Source organism: Haemorhous mexicanus, chromosome 12 (genome assembly GCF_027477595.1).
Source record: "Haemorhous mexicanus isolate bHaeMex1 chromosome 12, bHaeMex1.pri, whole genome shotgun sequence".
In the NCBI taxonomy this organism is placed as follows: domain Eukaryota; kingdom Metazoa; phylum Chordata; class Aves; order Passeriformes; family Fringillidae; genus Haemorhous; species Haemorhous mexicanus.
The window spans coordinates 21,176,016-21,197,331 of record NC_082352.1 but is presented as its reverse complement, the minus strand read 5'-3'; the positions used below and the strand labels follow the sequence as shown (position 1 = coordinate 21,197,331).

The 21,316-nt window shown below is 58.0% G+C and overlaps 1 protein-coding gene across 1 annotated transcript in view; it reads right to left on the bottom strand.

Moving 5' to 3' along the window:
* ZFPM1 (zinc finger protein, FOG family member 1) overlaps positions 1 to 16,892 on the bottom strand; it is a 33,535-nt gene extending 16,643 nt beyond the window's left edge. Inside the window, exons 1-2 of the mRNA XM_059857508.1 lie at positions 16,777 to 16,892; positions 1,901 to 2,032 (exon numbers count right to left, since the gene is read on the bottom strand). Coding sequence (XP_059713491.1) covers positions 1,901 to 2,032; positions 16,777 to 16,816 — 172 coding nt within the window. The 5' untranslated portion in view covers positions 16,817 to 16,892. The remainder of the gene's footprint in view (positions 1 to 1,900; positions 2,033 to 16,776) is intronic.
* Between the last annotated feature and the right edge of the window lie 4,424 nt (positions 16,893 to 21,316).

The window sequence follows — 21,316 nt, the reverse complement described above, 5'->3', positions numbered from 1 at the left end:
GCCGTGCCACGCCGAGCCCCGCTCCCCTCGCGGCTCCATTTGTGGCGTACTCATAGCAACTTGATAACAATTATTTTCTCCATTAACTGCTGCTGGAGATGGGCTGATAAAGCCAATCTGCATATGACAGTGTGGCAGATTAGTGCCCAAAGTACATGTTTGCCTTGGCGTCCCGGGCGGATCGAGCAGCGGAGCCCAATCGATCGGCGCCACCGCGGCCGCCCAGGGGTGACGTCACCGCCACTGCAGATTATTAATACAGGTGATAAGCGCAATGATTAACATCAAATAAATCAATCACCGGGTATAAAAGTCCTATTATTTTTGGCTATAAATCAAAGTGCCTGGCATATCGATTTTTATCCATCGCGCTGAAAGCTTTAGTGGCCGTTATTGCTGCTCGGCCTTATCTCTGCTATCACCTCTTTATCGAGGCAGGCCAGTGCCAGGTGCAGCTCCGCGCCCCGGCTCCGGCTCCTCGCCCCCAGCCCGGCTCCCCCATCAGATAAGAGCCCTGATTCCCTCCACCACCGAGCAAAGTTTGCCTGGGAGACCTCCCTGACTCAGATACTGGGGTCCCTTCCCTGCTCCAGTTATCAGGTCCCCTCCCTGTTCCAGTTATCAGGCTCCCTGCCCTGCTTTGCTATAGGATCCCTTCCCTGCCCTGGCTGTTGGGGTCCTTTTGCTGAAATCAGGGTCTCTCCTTGCTCCAACTAGGGTCCACCCCCTGCCCCAGCCTTAGGGTCCCTGGCCTGCCCCAAATTCTGGGGTCCCTTCCCGGCCTTGTGATCTCCCCCTACCTCGTCCTGTTGGGGCTATCAGGGTCCCTTCCCTGCCCCAAATGTTGGGGTCCCTGACTGTCCCAGCTATTTGTGTCCCTTCCCTGTCCCAGCTCCCAGGATCCCTCCCCTCTGCCGGCTGTCGGGGTCCTTCCCTGCCCCAGCTGTGCGGATCCCTGGTGCCCCGTGGCCTGGCTGCCCTGCTTTTGGGGGACACTTCTCCCCCAGATGCAGCTGGAGGCAGCGGGGTTTGCCGGGAGCTCGGTGAGCCGGCGCAGCCTTGCCCCGGCGCGGTTATCTCAAAGGGCACTGCAAACATTAACTGATTGGGATTTGCCCCCACCTCCACAGGAAGGAACTCAAAGGATATCTGGGACTGTTTCAGCCCGGCCCTGAGTCTCAGCCACCTTTGGGGCGCGGCACGGCGGCAGCCTGGCGGCTGCGTGGGCAGCACGGTGCCACCAACGGCCCCGTGCCCCCGGCCAACCTGTGCCACGGCCAGGGCCACCACCTGCGGCCTCTGGGGCTGCTTGGCACCCCGGGGGAGTCACTTGGTACACCAGGGGATGTGACTTTGTCCCCCTGAGCGGGGGAACTTTGCACCCCAAGGGACGTGACTTTCATCATGGGTGGGGAGAGGAACTTTGTACTGCAAAGGACGTGACTTTGCACCCCGAGAGGTCACTCTGCATCCCTGGGATGGGACACTTTGCACCCCAAGCTAGGGGGAAGGGTCATTCTGCACCTAAGGGGTCACTTTATATCCCAAAGGTCACTTTCCATCCCTGTGAAAGGTCACTTTAAACCCTGACTATGTGACTCCATATCCCAAGGGGGTCACCTCATACCCCGAGGGACATGACTTTGCAAACTGGGCTGTCCCCAGGGTGTCTAGAGGGATGGAACCCCCCAGGGACACAGGGCTGTCCCCAGGGTCCCCAGAGGGATGAAAGTCCCCAGGGACACAGGGCTGTCCCCAGAGGTATGGAACCCCCCAGGGACACAGGGCTGTCACTGGCCCACCAGCCCTGAGGGGTGGCCAGGCTGCTTCCTGAGCTAATGCCCTGCAGGTTGCTCTGGTCCCCATGGGGAGGGGACAGCAGGGACAGCCCAGGGCTCACCTTCACTGCCGGGGGGGCTGCAGGTGTCGCGCTCGGCGGAGCCCTCGCAGTCCGAGGTGGCCCCGTCCCTCTCCGAGGGGCTCTTGTCCCCCACCGGGGCGTCCTCGCCTTCCTCCATCGCTGCCAGGGACCCTGTGGGAGCACGGACAGGGTGGTGAGGAGGGCACAACCACAGGGAAAAGATGCCAGGGGGCTTTCCCAGTTGGGAAATCAGGATGCTGGGAGGAGATGCCCCACAGGGAAGGGAAGGGAAGCCCTGCCCAGCCATCCTTGTGGTGCAACATCTCCCTGGGGTACACTGTCCCCTTGCAGAGGTGGCCATGTCTTGCTCCAGGTGTCCCCTCCCTGGGGCACTGTGGGGAATCAGCCTGGCAGCAAGAGGGGCCCTGAGCACGCAGATGTGGCATCACCTGTCCCCAAAAGAGACCCCAGAAATGATCCCCACCACCCCTTATCCAACGGGGGACACAGACCCACGGGGATGGCACTGCACGGGGGGACATGGGGACAAACAGGGTGCACACGGGGGACACCCCTCAGCCCTGCCATCCGTTTCCATGGCAACGCAGCCACGTCCCCAGCCAGGCAGGCAGGGCCCAGCCCCGGTGGCACACATGGCTGGTGCTGCACGACGCCGCAGGACCGGGGACCACGGGGGGACCACGGGGGGACCACGGGGGGATCGGAGAGGGGCCAGCCCGTCTGCAGACCTCAGCTGCTCGCCGTGACTCCAGGCATGTATATTTACAGCAGCAGAACAAAGAGCCCATAATCTATACAAAGCACACAACAATGAGCGTGAATAAAGAGGCTGCCGGAGAAGGGAAGGCAATTTATTCTAATTCTGCTAATTTCAGTTCCAGCACAATTAAAAAGGCTCTGATAATATTCAGAAACAATCGCCAGCTAACAAATCGTTTCTCCCGCTGTAAATGAAACATTGTTAGGCTAATTTCTTCCTTCACGCCTTCACGGCTCTTGGGCTTCTGATAAAGTTAACCCGACGCTCGCCTGCGCCGGGGTTTGGCACCTCCAGCCTGCCCAGGGAGGGGTGGATGGGGCTGGGAAGGGATGGGTGGGACCAGGAGGGCACCTGGCACCCACCCAAGGGTGCTGAGACCACCCACATCCTGCCCAGGAAGAGTGGGAAGCAGGAGGAGGATGGGGATGGCTTTGGGTACCACAGCATCGTGGCCTACAGGGATGATGGGCAGCCAACAGCATCCCATGGATGCATCCCATATCCCACCCCAAAGGACCCATCCCCAGTCAGGAGGGAAATGGGGATGCCCCATATAAATCCAACTGGATGCTCCATATAAATTCACCTTTGAGTGCTGTGGAGTCACCAAGTTCCTACGGGGATGATGGGTGGCCACCAGCATTCCAGTACCACGTCACTGGGGTCCCTGGATCCACCCTGGGATGACCCACATCCCACCTGAAATCTCCATCCCCAATCAGGAAGGAGATGGGGATGCTCCACCTAAATCCAGGTGGGGTTTGGGAACCGTGGTGTCACCCAGTGCTTACAGGGGAACCAACAATCCCAGAATCTTGTCACTGCGATCCCTGGATGCATCCTGGGACCACACACATCCCACCCCAAAACACCAAGGCCCAGCCACGAGGAAGATGAGGCTGCTCCATAAAAATCCAACGTGTCAAACCTGGTATGGGGACAATGGGTGGCCAACGGCATCCTGGAATCATCTCACACAGTCCCTGCATGCATCCCACATCCCACCCCAAAGCACTCCCAAGGGAGATGGGGATGAATAAAATAGATAAATATAAATCAAAATATAATAAAAACAAGGTAAATCTGACCCTGTAAAAGCAGGGGTTTGGGGACCACGGTGTCACCAGTGCCCACGGGGAGGCTGGGTGGCCAACAGCACCCAGAATGTGTCCTTGGCTGCATCCCAACCCACTGCAGCACCCCAGTGCCCACCAACCCCCAGGAACGCGCTGCCAGCGCTCCCAGCTGCACGGGTTAAACCAACCACTGGGGGAAAAAAATCAAAAAAGGGGAAAAAAGGGGAAAAAAAAAGCGAGTGAGGGAGAGGGAGCAGGAGCAGGAGCGGAGGGAGAGTCACTTGCCCGGGATTGCTGGGAGCCCTGCACAGTTATCACCGCACACAGCCTCCCTCGGCTGGCCTGATCTGTCTATTCTTCATTAAGCAAATACGCTGAAATGGAAATGAAAACATAATAGCTATTTGATTCTCGGCGAGATATTTTGCATATTGGTTCAGTGCTGATAGTGGAATTTCATCAACTCCCTTTTTTCATGCTTTAAAACTGAATTACTGAGGCTGGTTTTACAGAGAGGGGAAGAGCCAAAAAACGCTCCCTTCCAAGATACTCCGCTTCGATGATTAACTCTTCTCCCTCCCTCCTTTTTTTTATTGATAACGAGCAAGGATTTCCCCCCCCTTCTTTTTCCTCTTTTTTCCCTCAAAAAATAATACTAAAAAAAAAGACAGTGACTGCACAAACTTGCAGGGAGCTGGGGCGCTGTGCCCGTGTCAGCAGGGCTGGGCCGAGGGTCGGCATTCCCAGGGAAACCCGGCGTTATCCAGGTAATGATTTGATCACTGCACTCCAATTAAGGCTCTCCCAGCACAGGAACAATAAAGCTTTTCTTGATTCTTTGTGCTTAGCTGGTAAATTAAATAAAAGGCAAAAGAATATAGGGAATCAAGGAGGAGGGGGGGACTTTTCCAGGCTGCCAAGAGCAAGACCCTGGGCGCTTGGAGAGCCGGCACGGAGACAAGAGCAAAGTGATAAGAGGCCCTGATAACAGATAGAAAATAGCAACAGCCACAGACTTTCCCACCGGCTCTGGAGCAGGGAGGAGGAGAAGGAGGAGGAGGAGGAGGAGGAGGAGGAGGAAGAGGAGGAGGAGTCCCCGTGGTGGAAAGCAGGTCCTGGATTGGGAACACGTGCAGGCTGGTGGCAACCTGCCTTCGCCGGCTGGCGCTCGGCGCTGCCGCCAGGTCCAAGTGTTTATTTTTAAATACGAATTTAAATAAAATTTCCCATCCGACTCCTTTCCAATTCCCATCTCTGGAAGCGTTCAAGGCCAGGTTGGATGGGGCTCGGAGCAACCTGGGCTAGATGGAATGTGTCCCCGCCCGTGGAGGGGGAGGAAGGAGATGAGCTTTAAGGTCCTTCCAACCCAAACCGTTCTGGGAATCCACAATCCTTACTGCTAAAAATAAAAATTCCTCCAAGTCCCATCGGGCAGGAGATGAGTCCAAGGAAAGCTCCAGGAGTCAGGGAATGAGGGACACAGCCTGGACCCAGGTGAACTCACATCCCAAACCTTCTCTCCAGGCACCTCAAAGCTCAGCCTTGGCTCTGGGTGTCACTGGGGGGGACAGTAGGGACATCTCAGCTGTGCCAGGGCATCCTGAGGGATATTCCAGCTCCACAGGCAGGCAACATAATGGAGGATCCCTTATCCATCCTTCCAGCTCCTTCTCATCCCTGCGCTGGCACCCTCTTCTTCCAATCAAAAAAAACACTATAACAACAACATCAATAATAACAATAATAATAATGAAAACCAACCCAAAAGCAGGTGGGCAAGGATCCAAACTGGGTTTTGGGATACACAAGGCATCACCAGGATACTCATCCATCACCTCATGCTGGAAATGTGAGAATTCCACTCAGGCATCACTTCCTCTCAGCCCTAAATCACCTCTTTTCCCCCTAAATGATGGAGCCAACAGCAAAGTGCCGCAGGAACACGGCAGAATTCCTCAGGGAAAGATGCTCCTGGAGCCAGTCCCAGCTGCTCCTTCAGCAAAGGCAGCCCTGGTGGTTTGGTGGGACCTGGAGCATCCCGGGATTCCCCAGGGTCTGGTGGCGGGGCTGTGCCGTGCCCGCCCCGCTGCCAGAAACACCCGGAGAACAACCCGGGCTGCAAATCCCGGTATCTGATGGGCCACCCGCCCGCTCTTCTCACCCAATTCCTCCCTGGGCCCTGCCGATGTTTGTTTTACCAACGACCTCGGCTGCTCCCCGGATGGTTCCCTGCGGATCGGGAACGCGGAGCCGGGACAAAGGAGCTGTGGTGGTTCCTGATCCACTGGGAGATCTCCCCCCGGTGATGCTGCACTGAATTCCCATAGTCTGGGGTCTGTTTGGGAGGAAAAGGGGTTTTTGGAGCCCAAATCAGCCCTCTCATCCCCTATCAGCCTGGCTGCAGCATCCCAGGCCAGGCTCTTCCCGGGGGTATCTGCCCATGAAAGATCAGCCCCGTGCACGGAGCCGATAGCGGCTGGGGCCGGCCCCAGGGGGCTTTATCTCCAATTTGGGGCCCTTCTCCATCACCTCCAGATAAAACTCACCCTGACCCTGCCCGTGGTGCCCTGGGGGAAAAGGGCAAGGGGAAAAAAATACAGTTGGAGAACTGGAAGAGGTGGGGGGGGATTTATAATGTATTGATCATGATTTGGTATTGAATTATTACTGGTTTATCCAGGAGGCGGTAGGGATGCTGGGATTGCTGATGGGGGATATTTATAATCATTTACAAATTAACTTTATAGACTTATTACATTTTTGTATTTAGGCCTAATTTATCCCAGAGGGGAATAGGGGACAGAGGAGCTGGGTGATGCTGTAATTCTTGATGGGAAGATGCTCCAACAGCTCATGAGGGGCCTTATAATGATTAATATTATTACATTGATAACTTATTAAGCCTAATTTATACCAGGAAGGGGAATAAAGGGTGGTGGGGGAATAGAGACGGTGGGGGCATGGAGGAGGTGGGTGATGCTGCTATTGCTCATAGGATGGTATTTACAGCAATTGATAAATTTATAATAATGATTACATTTATAATAATGATTACATTTATAATGTACTTAGGCCTAATTTTTCCAGGAGGGGAATGAAGGACGGGGCAGGAATGGAGGTGTTGGGAAGGCTGGGATGCTCCAGTCACTGCTGGGGAGCTGCTCTGTCCCAGCCACCACAGCCTGGCCTGGTGGAAGGTCCCTGCCCTGGAACCGGATGAGCTTCAAGTTCCTTCCCACCCCAAACCATTCCAGGATGAAATCCAGAACCCCCCCTGGGACGGAGCCCCCTGGAGCATCCCTCGGTGCTGCGCTGCCCCAGGGGAGCCCCCCAGGGAAGAGCAGGAGCGGGGAGAGGCTGAGCCTGAGAAAAAGCAGCGCTGCTGATAGGGGAGGGATTGGTTTCAGCCGGAGCTGCTCGCGCTGCCAAGCCCAGGCGGGATCGCGGCGGGTGCAGTTACTGAACATTCATCACTGCCTGAACTCTGTAACTTTATCAGCAGCGAGCGGCGCCAGCGCCGGCCCCGCCAGCCCCGGCTCCGATGGGCCGATAAAGCACCGAGAGATTCCGGGAGATTGGGGCGCTCCGGGGGCCGCCATTCCCAACGGGAACGGCCGGCGCATCCACCGCGCGCGAGGGAGGGGAAGGAGCCGGGGAAGAGATCCGGGGACAATGACAATGGAGTGACTTTAGGTTTCAGATGGGGTCGATAAGGCCCTGATAGATTTGGAGAGAGGAGAGAGCGGAATGGAGCCGTGCCGGGAGCAGCAGATGGATGGGGATGCTCCAGAGAAGGGATGCGCTGAACGTGGCCTGCAGAGCACACGGAGCCACAAGAGGCTGCTCGGAGCACGGCAGGGAAACTGAGGCAGCTGGCACGACTGGGAGAGAAGGACCAGTCCTTCCTGGAGCTGGCTCCATCCAAAGCCCATCCAAGAGCAGCGGGAGGTGTTTGTCCCCATGGTGATCCAGGATGCGGGCACTTCGGGAGCAGCTGGGCACGCAAGGAGATGGGAAGGAAATTCCATCCGGGAAGATCAGGCTCCAAGCACGCCACCCCTGCTCCCTGCAGGAGTGGAACTGGGGGAAAAGCCCTCAATTTGGATACTTCTCCCACCTGGAATAAAGACATTCCAGGCGGGAATGGCTGGGGGTGGGGATGCTCAGGCAGCCCTGGAGCACATCAATACCAGGTGACAGCGAGGACAGAGGTCAAGCTCTGGGCTAATCCAGCAACAAATTACCCTGAGATGCTGAGCTGGAGCCATCCTCCTTCCTGTGGGAAGCGGCTCCAGGTCCTGCCAGGTCCATCCCGCTCCCAAAAGTGATGGAAAGGGAACAGGGATGGTTTTCAGTGTCCACCCTAAGCCTTTCAGTCTGTGACAGCCCTGGGCGACAACAAGGCCTGAGGGATGGGGACAAGGATGGGGACAAGGATGGGGACAAGGATGGGGACAAGGATGGGGACAAGGATGGGGACAAGGATGGGGACAAGAGGACCTCAGCAAAGATGCTCTGGCTGGGATGTCCCTGCTGCTCCCAGTCCCACAGGATGCCTGATCCCAGCTCCCAGAGCCGTCCTGGAGCACTCCAGGACAACCAGCAGGAACCACGGGGGCTCCAGGGGCAGGGAAGGACCCTCAGAGGGCACAGCCAGGTTGGGTGGCCCAGCTGAGAACAGCTGGCACTTGGAGATCCCTGGGACAGCACTGCTCCCAAAATCCTTCCCTGCCTTCCCAGCACCCCAACCCTCCTCTTCCTCCGGCTCCAGGCCCTTCTCCTGCCCAGCTCCGTGGACACTGAGTTCTCTCCATGCAAACGTGCCTGTGCTGCCTCTCTCTTTCTCTTTCTTTTTTCTAATTTTTTTTTTTTCCTGTTCTTGGCATTTTGGTGGAGCGAGATAAGAGCGAAAAACAACAGAGCTGCCCGGAGAGTGAAAAAGGGAGATAGATAACGCAGATACCGACTCCTACACAAAACAGTCCTGGCTTTATCTCTGCTTTTTATCACAGTTCCCCTAAAAAAAATAAAGAGAGCAGCCCAACTGGAATGGGGCAGCACATTAAAAAATGAACTTTATACTGTTTGCTCTTTAGTTTTATATTTAGATGAAACAAACTCAGAGGCTCGTGGTCGATACCTTCTCCGAACTAAGAAGTCTGGAAGCTCTGTTTGCTCCAGTGGGGATGAATGAGGAAAGCCAAGGAGTTGAGTACGGATGGGGCAGAGGGATGAGGCTGCTCCAAAGCATCCAGGGCAGCATCCTGCAGCAGAAACAGGAAGGCTCAGGCTGGAGGTGGATACAGAAATGGAGATGCTTCCCGAGCATCTCTGGTGCTGCCAGCTTGGGGACAGGTCCCACCTGAGATGGCCCAGCCAGCGCCAGGATCACAGCCACGTGGCACAGCTGGCAAAGCCCAAGCTGCCCGTGATGGAGCAGGCCCCTGGCTGCAGGAACAGCATCTCCATCCCAGCACAGGGCTGCCCTACACCCCACCCCACGTGGCTCCCAAAAATCCTTAGTCCCCCCATTCCTGAGGGCACCTCACAGGGCTCTGCCTTCCAGCTGGGAAGGGCATTTTGGAGCAGCAAAAACCCAACTCCCAGGCCACGGCCAGAAAGAGGGAAGGAAGGGGAAAAAAAAATAATAAAAATGGACTGGAGGTTTTTCCCTCCCCTCGCACTCCCTTCCCTACCTTCTTTTTGAAAAACATAATTTATCTGTGTATTATCAAGAAATCCAGACACTTTAATCAGTGAGCTATGAAGTCAGTATTTCCATTCTTATCTAGCGGAGGAGTGGAAATGGAGAGCAGATAGGCAGCTCCGAGCCCGGCCGTGGTGGGGAATGTTAATGGGAGGAGCGGCGGAGCCATTGGCTACCGAGCTGCCGCTATCGCTGCCATTATCGCGCCCTTATCGCGGCAACCATCGCAGCGCAGTAATGGGGCCAGTTCAACTTTCCGCATTATCATAGGAGCTGCGAGTAGCATGAGAGGCCTCGGCTGGGAGACGGAGAAGAGAGAGAGCGGCCAAACTTCCCGGCGGAGCAGGGAGGGGAGGGAAAAGCGGCTTTTCCTCCCCGCCGTGCCCTCCTGAGCTGGGGATGCTCTGCCTGCTGCTCCCAGTCTCACATTCCCAAAGCTCTGGGCGCCCCGGGTGCATCTCCAAAGCTCTGGGGACTGACTCCATGAGCATCACAAAAGCTCTGGGTATCAACCCTGAGGCACATCCCCAAACCCCAGGCTCTGGCCCAGAGAAGTATCCCCAAAACCGCAGGCACCAGTCTCACCGAGCATCCCAAAACCCTGGGCACCATCCCAAGGCACATTCCCAGGCTACAGGGACTGACCCTGCTGAGCACCCCCAAAGGCTCAGGCACAGCCTTCAGGTGCATCCCCAAACTCCATAAATTCCTGGGCACTGACCCCAAGGCGCATCCTTAAAGCCCCAGGCACTGAATCTGTGGGGAATCCCCAAAGTACAGGGTGCCAAACATTCCCAAAATCCTGGGCACCGACTCCAAAGCCCATCCCTAAAGCAAGGAGTACCGATCCCATCAAAAATCCCCAAACCTGCAGGCACCATTCCTAAATACTGCCCAAGCTCCAGGCACTGATCTCATTGAACAACCCAAAAGCCTCCAGGCACCAACCCCACCAAGCATCCTCAAAACTGCAGGAACCAATCCTAAATACTGCCAAAGCTCCAGGCCCCGACCCCATCAAACCTCCCAAAAGCCCATGCACTGACCCCAAAATCTCCTGGCCCTGAGGTTCCCAAAGCTCTGGGACCCCAGCCCCATTGAGCATCCCCAAGGCACTGACTGGGAGGTGCATCCCCAAACCCCGGGGTCAGGCTCTGGGCCAGCCAAGGCCGAGGGAAAACAATGGATCCACATTTCATCAGATGAACAAACCCGAGGAGCACATTTCCTCCACGCGCTATCGAAGGGGAGATGTCAAGAAAATATGTTGATGTGAGAAAGAGGAGATAAAGAATTATTTTGGAGGAAAAAAGCCGTGGAAGGCTCTTATCTGGAGTGACTCATAGGCACACACTCCTTAACCCCACTGCAGCCCAAGGTCAGCAGTTGCATTCCTTTCGGCATTTCAGCCCTTCCAAAAAAACATGTTGCTGCAGGAACAATGTGGAGCCTTTACCGGGCAGCCATCGGAAGAGGGAACTGTATTACCCCGAAACACTTGAACTTTCCTGATAAAAGGAGCAGCAGGACACAGCCCGGCCAAGCTGGAGCGGCCAAAAGCCCTGAGTCAGGCAGCAAAAGCAGTCATGGGATGTGGCGCAGAAAAAAAAGGGAGATGTTGGCCTCCTGCTCCCATTCCTGCTCTTCTCCAAAGTGGGGGAGCTGATTTCTTGGCCCCACGGGAACAAAAATCCATGTCCTCAGCACGGAGCAGAGGTGGAGTGCAGTGCAGGGCTGGCACAGAGGCCTTTTCCAATCCATCTTCTCCAATGCTGAATTCCGAGACGCTCCAGGTTCCTCGCTCCTGCCGGTTGCTCACATCCCTCTCCCCGGGCAGCGTCGGCTCTCAGCCCTTGCTGTGCCTCTGTGGAAGCTCTGGGCTGGTTTTCCCTCCACAGCAACGCCCCATCCAGTGTTTTCCAAGGCAGATCATGGGGTTTTTGCAGCAGGACGGATGGAAAACATCCTCAAAACATCCTCTTCCTTCGGCCAGCACGGCTGCGTTTGACCCCAAATCCACCGGCACCACGCAGGGCCAACAGCTCCATCCCCAGCCCAGCTGCTCCCACTTTGGGCAGCGTTGTCCTTTCCTTTCCCAGGGATGTGGGCGTCCCCTCAGGGCCAGGAACGTCCCACGGCACGGAGATTCCTGCACCAGGATGGACGTGGACACGGTGATGCCTTTGGGGTGATGCCAGGTGGCCCCGCTGGCATCCCAGGGGCTGCCCCTCTCCAGGAACCTCGGCTCACCTGCGCCGTGGCGCTGCCTCCTTGCACAACTCCTGCAACACCCGTGGGGAAAGGATTGCTTTCCTCCCAAGCCCTGATTGCCGAGCTGGCCGCATCACAACTTGGCCAAAGGGGAAGCTGCAGCTTGCTAGGTGGCCTCGTGATTCACCATGGAAAATAAGACCTTGCCCAACCTCGCCACTCGGATCCCGAGGTGTAAATCCCGGCTGGAGGTGACTTCCCTGGGGTGCCAGGGACAGTCCATCGCCGTGGCTCTGTTCCTGTGCTGGGGATGGTGTGGGGGTGTCCCCCGGAGGCTCAGGAGGTGGAAGAGCAGCAGCAGACACAAAAGCAACCCAGCCCCGGCGCCCACGGCCCTGGAAGGAGCTGCTGGCAGAGCCTCCCTCACCTCCCTCGCCGACAGAACTGGTTTGGCCGTGGCCAGCCCGGCTCCAGCCCTGGCTCCCCCAGCATCCCCCTCATCCTCCTCTCCTGGGGGTGGCCAGGAAGAGCCATCCTGGGGTGCACCCCCAGCACGGCCCCAAAAGGGCTCACAGGGTTCCCTGGCATCGAGGGATGCAGCGTCCCACAGCTGGCAGGGCACGGGGTGGTGGCACTGGCCAGCAGTGCCATTTCTCCATTATCCATGGTGAATGGATTTCCGGCTGTCCCCTTGGCCACCAGCTGCCAAGCATGGTGCCAACCCTTCTCCTGGAGCTGGGGCCTGCAGGGATGCTCACACCTGCAGCACTGGCTGTGGAAGAGGAGGGAAACTTCTTCCAGCATCCCTTGAGGCAGACCCTCCACTGGGAAACACCTGGGGATGGCTGGGAGAACTCCCCACGGTGGGCTCAGCTGGGTGCACCCCACCAGTATCCCACTGATATCCCACCAGTATCCCACTGGTCACTCCCCCATCCCACCCATGAGAACCACGATGCTCCCCAGCCCTGGGAGCCCCCAGTGTCACCCAGGGCACATGCCAAGAGGCCGGTGACAGCCGGGCTGGGCAGAGCCACTGCGGGGGCAGCGGTGCCACAGGGCTCTGCCACCCTCGCCCTGCCAGCTGCTCGGTGCCACCGCGCCAGGGCTGGCACCGGCCTCGGGCTGTTTGCACAAGAGGGGAGGGGTTGGCAGGCAGGCAGCGCCCGTGGGTGTCACAGACATGTGGGACACGGGGATGCCACCACGGGGATGCCACCAGTGGGGTACAGGGGGGCTGGGAGGCTGAGGGAGCCCCGGGATGAGCAGAAAATTCCGGTTTTGGGAGCAGAGCTGGGAGGCCCTGCTGGCACCCGGCTCATCCCGGGAGCAAACCCTCCCCACCCCACGGAGCACCCCAGGCTAGCACCTCCCCAAACACCCCCACCCCGGAGGCGCGGATGGGGAAACTGAGGCACGGAGGTGGCGGGGATGGAAAAGTGCAGCTGCATCAGAGCGCGGAGGGAAAAACAGGGAAAAAAAAAAAAAAAAAGCAACAAGCAGAGGAGGTTGAAACAGAGTCACCTGAAAGGGAAGGACTCGGGGAGGGAAGGCAGCGGGAAGGAGCAGGCAGGAGGCGTGCCGGGAGCATCCCACGCCACCGGCTCACCACGCCGCCGCTAAAAATAGACGCTGGGTTGGCCACTGTCATCTTTAAAAGAAACGCAATTTTCCAAGCTCTTGGGAAGGAGGGCTCTCCCACGGTACCCCCTGCCCGGCTCCACCAGCCCCTTCCCGGCATCGCCGCCGAGCCCACGCGGGACCGGGGAGCAGCCGAGCGTGCAGGAGGAAAGGAAAAAATAAAACCACCCAGCCCAGCACAGCCCATCAAGAGACGGCGGCTTTAACAGCGCAGATCGCACTCGTTATCTGACACCATCTAATAGCAATTAAAGAAAATCCACATGCAAAAATACGACGGTGTTTTCACCTCCCCCCAGCCCCCACCAGCCCGTGCGTTCGCTCGGCGGTGCAGAATGGGAGATAATCATCAAAAAAAGTCAAAGCTCTCATCAAACTAATGCAACATCTGCAGCCGATAACAGGAGCTGGGAGAGCTCGGCTTCTCAACCCAGCTCGCTTCACAGACCACGTGGAGGGGGGAAACCACCCCACCACCTTGAGAAATAAAAACACACATGCAGCTGCCCCCCATCAGATAATTAAAGTGCCTGCGTTAATCACATTTGCAGTGGAACAAATTGTTGGAGCCCTTTTGCCCCTCTTTGCTGTGTTTGTTGTTGTAGCGAATCCTGCTCCGGTCTGGTGGGGAGAGATAAGTGCTCCTTATCAGCCCTGGCAATCTCTATCAGGATGGAGATCGGGGCTTGGCTCTTATCAGGAGCTCAAATCTACTGTAGCTGAGCGCAGAATAAAAAGGGAAAAGGAAAAAAAACCCCAAAAACAACACCATAAAAAAATAATAACCACAAACAGGCCCCTGCAACTATGACAAAACATTCGCTTCCAGCTCGCATAGGAACAAAAAAAAAAAAAAAAAAGAAAAAAACTGTATTAAAAGAACAAGGGAGGGGGAGGCACATCAGCGCGATGAGATCAATCTCCCGCTTATCAGCTCCCCCATCGCAGGACCCGGCGCTGTGAAAGCACCGGCAGCTGCCAGAGCCTCGCTCATCAGCTGGGCGCCCGCGCTCCCATGTTTGAAGTTAATAAATATAACAGGCTATCTGGCTTGGAGATCAGCTCCTGCTCCCTATCAGCCCCTCACATCTATCTACCAGCAGAACAAAAGACAGACACACACAAAAAAAAAAAAAAAAAAAAAAAAAAAAAAGAAAGAGAAAGAAAAAAAAAATAAACCGCCCCATAAGGCAGAAGCAGCTGCAGGGAGGCTGGTGGTACAGGCGGGGAGGGAAAGAAACTGTCCTCTGCGGGCAGGAACCCCCCAGAATGAAAGGGAGAGATGCTCGGGGTGTTTTCTCTGCTATCGAAAGCCACCATCGCGATGCAATCGGCTTTCAAAGCCTCCCCACGGCGTGCCACCGCCGCTGCCGGGGGGCTCGGAGGGAGCGGCGCCCCCGGCCCCTCCATCCCCGCACGGCTCCAGCCCGGAAAGGCACCGAGAAGAGGAAGGTTAAAGCAGCTGGTTAAATATAGTCCGGTGTCTGATCTTTGTCTTATCGCTGCTGGCGATCGCCCGCTCTCCCGGCGATCTCCCCGCGAGCCTTAATCTGCGCCTCGCATCGGGCTTCAAAAAAAAACAACAAAACCCCAACCCCACAAGAGAAGGCGAAGCCAGAGCGAGAACATCGCGTCACCCAGGAAAATAAAATCAGCAGATACCAATCTGGAGGAGGTTTTTAATGCTCCAGCCGAGATGATAAGGAGGATAGACTTTGTGGAAACAGGTCCGGTCTGTACATGAGAGGAGTCTGGTTACCGGAGCCCTGATTCATGCATACCTTCCCTGATGGAGCAGCGGCAGGGCGCTCTCGCCGCGCTCGCCGCCTCTAATGACTGTTTTCATGTTGACACATACAGGAAGGCTTCCAAGCTCTCAGCTTTTAATCACTTTTGGCCATCGCCGGCGGCCTGAGATCAGCCTCCCACTTTATCATTTCTTCACATCTCGGCAGAAAAGCAGCAGAGGAAGGAGATACGAGGAGCCGCCGCCGCCCGGCCGAGCTGCCACGGCCTCGTCCTGCCCCAGTTTGCCCCGCAAAGTCCGCGCTGGGAGCGGGCATCCCGCAGGGAGCGGTGCCATTCCAGCGCTACCGCTCGCTCCGCTCCGCACGCTCCCGGCTGAGCGAGCTGCACTCACCCAGGCAGGGCTTTCTGCCGAAAAAAAAAGCCGCGGAAGCTGGAGAAAGCCAAAGGAGAAAAGTATCCCGGAAAAAAGGAAAAAAAAAAAAAAAAAAAAAAAAAAGAAAGAAAAAAAAAAAAAAAGGAGGCAGCTGGGACTATTTTTAACTCTCCCCAGGTAAAAGTCTAGCTGAGCGTTATCACCACAGCAATCACCCCAGGCAGGGAAACAGGTAGGTGCAACTCAGCCTTGCAATTATTTCAGGAGAAAGATAAAGGTAGATTATCACATGGTGGCCAGCCTTCCCTATCCTCCCATCTCCCTCTTATCACCAGCTTCCATCGACTCGAGGGGAAAGAAAAAAACACACACACACACACACACACCGGAGAGGAAGGAGAAAAGCCAAGCTGAGCCCGGCACCAAAAAACTTCAGCACTTTGCAGGATTTCTCTGCCTTCCTGGTACATCCTCGCTGGAGCAAAACAAGAGCCCGGCCGATGGAAACCCTCGGGAACCACCAGTGCCCAGGGAGGGACAGGGATGTGCCCAGGGAGGGACAGGGATGTGCCCAAAGCCCCGAGGGATCCCGCGGCGCTTCCTCATGGCCACGTCCCACCTGGGCTGGGATGCGGAGCGGGACCTGGGGGGCACTGGGCAGGGTGGAGGGTCAAGGACAGCGTGGCCGGTGGCGAGGATGGCACATGGGGACGACGGGGACGGTGGCACGGCGGGTCCAGCAGCGCCCAGGCAAATGGGGGTCCCCGTGCGGGAAGGGGAGCCCTGGCAGGGTCAGGGCGCTGTCCCCGCGGTGAGGAGCCCCCGGCAGGGCTGGGGTCCCCCAGGGTGGATGGGGAGCCCCTGGCGGGGTGAGGAGCCCTTGGCAGGGCTGGGGTGGCCCGGCGGAGATCGGGAGCCCCGGGGGGTTTGGGGAGCCCCGGGGGGTTTGGGGAGCCCCCGGCCCTGGCCGCCGGCGCTGGATGGGAGGCAGGCGGGGGAGATAAGATCACAATTTCAGGCCGTCCCGACAGAGCGATGTTATCAGGACGGGACTTGCAGAACGGAATATTTTAAAGCCTTATCGGGGCCCCCATCGGGAGCCGGTACCGGAGCCACCGCGCTGGCGGGGGGGAGGCGGCGCAGGAGGGGGGAGCGGCGGGGACAGAGACCGAGGCAGCCGAGAGGCCGGTAGCGGGAACGGGCACCCAGGGCGGCCGTCCCGGGGGGTCCCGGGTGTGTCCCCAGAGTACCGGGGAACCGGGGGAAGGGGTGCGGGAGCGCTGCCGCCGAAGGGGTGGTGCAAAAAAATAAGGCGGGGTAGGGGTGCGGTGGGTCCAGCACAGAACGGCGGAGAGGGTGCCGGTAGCGGCGACTCACGTTTGATCTGCCGGGGGTTGCTCTGTTTCCTCCTGGACATCGCTCGGCGAGGGGCGAGCCCGGCGCCCCGGCTGGCGGCTGGGCGGGCGGCAGGTGGGTGGCGGCGGGCGGGCCCCCGGCTGCTCGCATGCCCGCCCGCCCGCCCGCGGGGCCGGGCCGGGGCCGGGGCCGGGCCGGGGCCGGGGCCGGGCCGTGCTCGGCGGAGCGAAGCCGCCGCCGCCGCCGCCGCGGGATTTTCTCAATGGGCGCCGCGCCGGATCAAACCCGCGGAGCGCTCCGGGGGGCGGGGCCAGCGCCGCCGCCGCGGCCGCCCATAGGCCCCCGCCCCCCGCCGGCCACGCCCACCGGATGGCGCGCGCGGCGGGGCGGGGCCGCGCGCGGGCGGGGCTAACGGCAGGGGGGGCGTGGCCCCGGGGCGCGCTCCCGGCGGGGGCTCCGTGCGCGCTCCCCCCACGGTCCCCAAAGGCTCCCAAAGGTGTCCCCAGCCCCGCTCTGGGAGCCCCGTGAGGCTCCAGCCTCTGCTTTGGGTCCGGTCCCACCCCGTTAGGGTCGGATCCCCCTTCTGGGTTCCACAACCCATCCCCAGCATCCCGAACCGCCCCTTTGGGGTCTTCAGTCCTTTGGGCTCCCCAGATTCCCCTCTGGGATCCCTTGTGACTCTCTGGAAGCTCCTGCACTCACAGCAATTCCCCCTGCTGGAACCTCAGTGCCCTCGCTGGGTCCCAATCCACCTTTTGTAGATCCTCAAAGCCTCTTATGGGACCCCCCAAACCTTCTGGGGGGTCCCCAGGGGTTCTTTTGGATCCTTTAGAGCCCCTCTCATTTCCAAATGAATGATCCCAAACCTCCCACTTGTGAATTCCATGACCCTGGCTCAGGGTGGGGGATGCCCCAGGATACCCTGGGGTGGTGTAGGTGTCCTGGGGTCCCCCTTGGCATCATCCCAGCCAGGCGATCTGTGAGCATGAAGAAATTTTGGGGTGAAACATGGGTTAAACAGGAGCCACTTAGATTTTGAATCCATGATGGGAATATTGTCCTGTGAAAAACAATAATTTCTCCCAAAACGGATTGTGCCCATGGCTGACCTTGGATCTGGGGGATTTGCCAGTGGTGATGGTGTGTGGTCCTCAAATAATGATGGAGGTTTTGGATCAATGGAGGGGCTGGTGGGCTATGGGGACACGGCACAGCTTGCTCATCTCCCTTCTCCATCTATCCCCGGACATGGGATGTGCTTTTTTTCCCCCCTTTTCTTTTTCTTTTCTTGAAGGGTTTTTAATTAACTTCCTGTTTCAATGGTGGGATAATGAGTTTTAAGCAGCACATGATTCCAGTAAAGAGGTCAAACCGGCAATGAGGATGTCAAAAGAAATTAAGTTAGGAATTAAGAAGAGATCCAGGGGAGAAAAAAAAAACCCCTACGGAAGGAGGGAGATGCTGTTGAGGACAAGGCTCTGCTGCACTCCCCCCTTGGCTGACCACCCCCCAAAACCATCCTGGCGGCGCCTTTCACCTCGAGTGGCCTCGAATCGCCGCCTTCCTGGAGACCGACCCCCCCTCCCGGGAGCAGCTCTGCTTCCAGAGCCTCTCCCCTCCCTCCCAGCCCGGCTCTGCTGGGCCCGGCCCGAGGAGCCCGCAGTGGCCTCTGCTCCGTGCCAGCGCCATGGTTCTGCCTCCAGCAGGGGCTGCTGAGGGGAGCCCCAAGCCAGCCCGGCTCTTTGGGGGTCCCCCGGCCTCCCCCCGGCTCGGCTGCGGGGATTTTGGGGCTGGGGGCGCGGCAGATCCCGCCGGTTCCTCCGGCACATCCTGGATCTCCCCCGGCACCGCAGCTCCCGTGGTACTCACCTGGCGTGTTTGCTTACGCCGAGATAATTAGACAAGCGTTTAATTAAACACAGCATCGTTAATTGCGCGGGTTTCAGGGGCTGGGGGTGAGCGAACACCGATGAGGTGCCCAAATTTCCTCTCCCCGGGAGGCAGCAGAGGGATGGGGGCTGTCCCCGGCTCTTTGTGCTGGAAGAAGCGGTGGCAGCATCCCGAGGGCGCGAGGGGACATTGTCACACCCAAAATGCCCCAAAAGCCTCGCTGGAGCCGGTGGGCTCTGCCACCCTGCCCTGGGGAGCGAAGGAAACAGGTTGCAGTCCTTCCCCTGGCACGTCCCTTGCCAATGTCCCTTTAATTCCCTTTCTGGCACCATCCCAGAGCCACCTAGACCCCCCCAGGGGTGACAATTCTCGGTCTCGACCACCACCCAAGGGCTGCATCCCGGCGTGGGGACGTCCCCAAATACCGCATCCCGTCCCCAAATGCCACATCCCGCTCCCCATCCCCGGGGGCACCCAAGGGTGGCCCTGCACGGGGACAAGCGGCACGGCGGCGGTGCCAGCGGCAGGGCTGGGTGTCTCCCTGCTCCCTTCCCGAGGCCGTGGTGTTTGCAGAGAGATTGTTCCAGGGGAGCCGAATAAACAGCGTGTTTTCCCGAGGAGTGAATTACACGCCTGCAGAGCAGAGATAATGCGGGAGCAGCCGTTCCCCCCATTGTGAGCGAGGTGACATCTTTTTATGGAGCTGTGTACATTTGTATTAGTGCCAATTAATCTGCCCTGATATTATTAGAGACGCGGCGAGAGGAGGCGGCGGCGCAGGAATGTCAATGGGAAGAGCCAGGCGCTGCCTCTGCTGGATTTCAGGGCTCAGAGATGGCTGGGGTGACATTTTGGGGGGCCCTGCAGAGCCCCCAGTGCCACTGCCTGCTGGCACGGTCTGCCAAGGCTCCAAACCCGGCTTTTTTCTGCTCAAAATATCCTATTTTAGGTTTTTTTTTTTTTGTCCCAAGAGGGAGGACTGGCATCACGGTGCACCACCTGCAGAAGGGCCCTGCCACCTGCTGGCAGGAGAACCTGGCCCTGGGTGCCACTTGTCACCTGCCCGTGGCTCAGTCTCGGGTGGCTGCCAACAGCCCGGGGTCCTCCGGGGCTTGGGCACGGATGTGACACGGGTGGGACACAGCAGGAGCAAAGCCTGGGCACGGTTTGGGCACGGTTTGGGCACAGTTTGGGCACGGTTTGGGCATGTTCCTCCCTGACTTGGGCATGGCTTGGGCACGTCCTGTGCAGAGACGCTGCTGTGGAATTCTGGGCTCCCGGGAGCTGCGGTGGCAGCGTGGAAGGGTTTGGGATTCAACCAAATCCCAAGTGTGGAATGATTTAGGTTTGAAAAGCCTCCCAGATCATCGAGCCCCAGCACTGCCAAGGCCACCACTGAACCGTGTCCCCAAGTGCCACATTCACGTGGCTTTTAAATCCCTCCAGGGATGAGGGCTCCACCACTGCCTTGAGCAGCTGGGCCAGGGCTGGACAAACCTTTCCACTAAGAAATTTTCCCAATATCCAGCCCAAACCTCCCCTGGCACAAATGATGCTGGATGCTCCTGAAACCGGGTGGGAATGTGTGGGTGAGCAGCCCCCAGATCCCAAATCCAAGGCTGGGACATCTCAGTGCTTATTTCCCCCTCCCTCTTACTGATCTCCTTCTGTAGGAATGATGTTCTAGCTCCCAAAAGGAGCAATCCAGCCGATTCCTGGGCTTCAGAAGCATCACTGCTGGCAGGATGGCATCCCTGGGGGCTGCATGGCTCCTGTGCTCCTGTTCACAGCCCCCAGGGCTCCAGGTTTTCCTGCATGAATTCAGCACTAGGGGTGCAGGATCCCTGTGGTGCGTGTGGTCCCTGTCACACGCCCTGGGGAGGAAGGTGGGAGCTGGGCTTTAAATTCCTGCTGTGCAAGGAAGGACCAGATTTGACTCAAAAGCAAGAAAAAAAAAATTCCTAAATCTTCAGCCCCTGCTTGCAGCATGACAACCATGGTGGATCCCGTTATCCTCCAGGCTTTATGGAGAGGCTTAAAGCACCTCTGGCTCAGAAACTTGGATGTGGGTCTGAGAAAAGAAAGGCCGGCTGGATTTGGTTGGTGGGGGGGGGCTTGAAGAGCAAACAGCTTGAGGAAAATTTAGGGTGGTGGCAAGAAGCCAAGAAATCCCCCTGAGGGGCTCCATCAATGCCAGGCCCCTCCCATCAGACCCACCCTGCAGCCCCCGGGGCCTGGAGCTGTCCCAGCCCTGAGGATGTGGGTGCCACATCCTGGGGGTGCAGGGCTGGGACCCCCAGATGTGCTGGGTCCCAGGGGAGCCCCCCTGTTCAGCTGTCCCCTGCTGAGCAGGGAGTTAATCCCCAGTCAGGAGAAGCTGCCTGGCTTTGCATCCTCACTGGAATTACGGTGACAAGGGCCTGCAATCTCCCAAGTGACAAATGCTGCTGGATAATGCAGGACTCAGCAAACCTGGGGGCTTTAGGGAGCTCAGAGGAGCTGATGGGTGGGGGGGACTGAGGGAATGGGATGTGGGTGAGAGCAGGGGGGGAAAAAAACCTACTCACATTTAGAAGGGAAAGGATAAATGAAATAATTCAGCCCCCAGAGATGTGGGGATGATGCCAATATCTCCCTGGGGAGTGGCATTCCAGAGGGAGCAGAGCCTGAC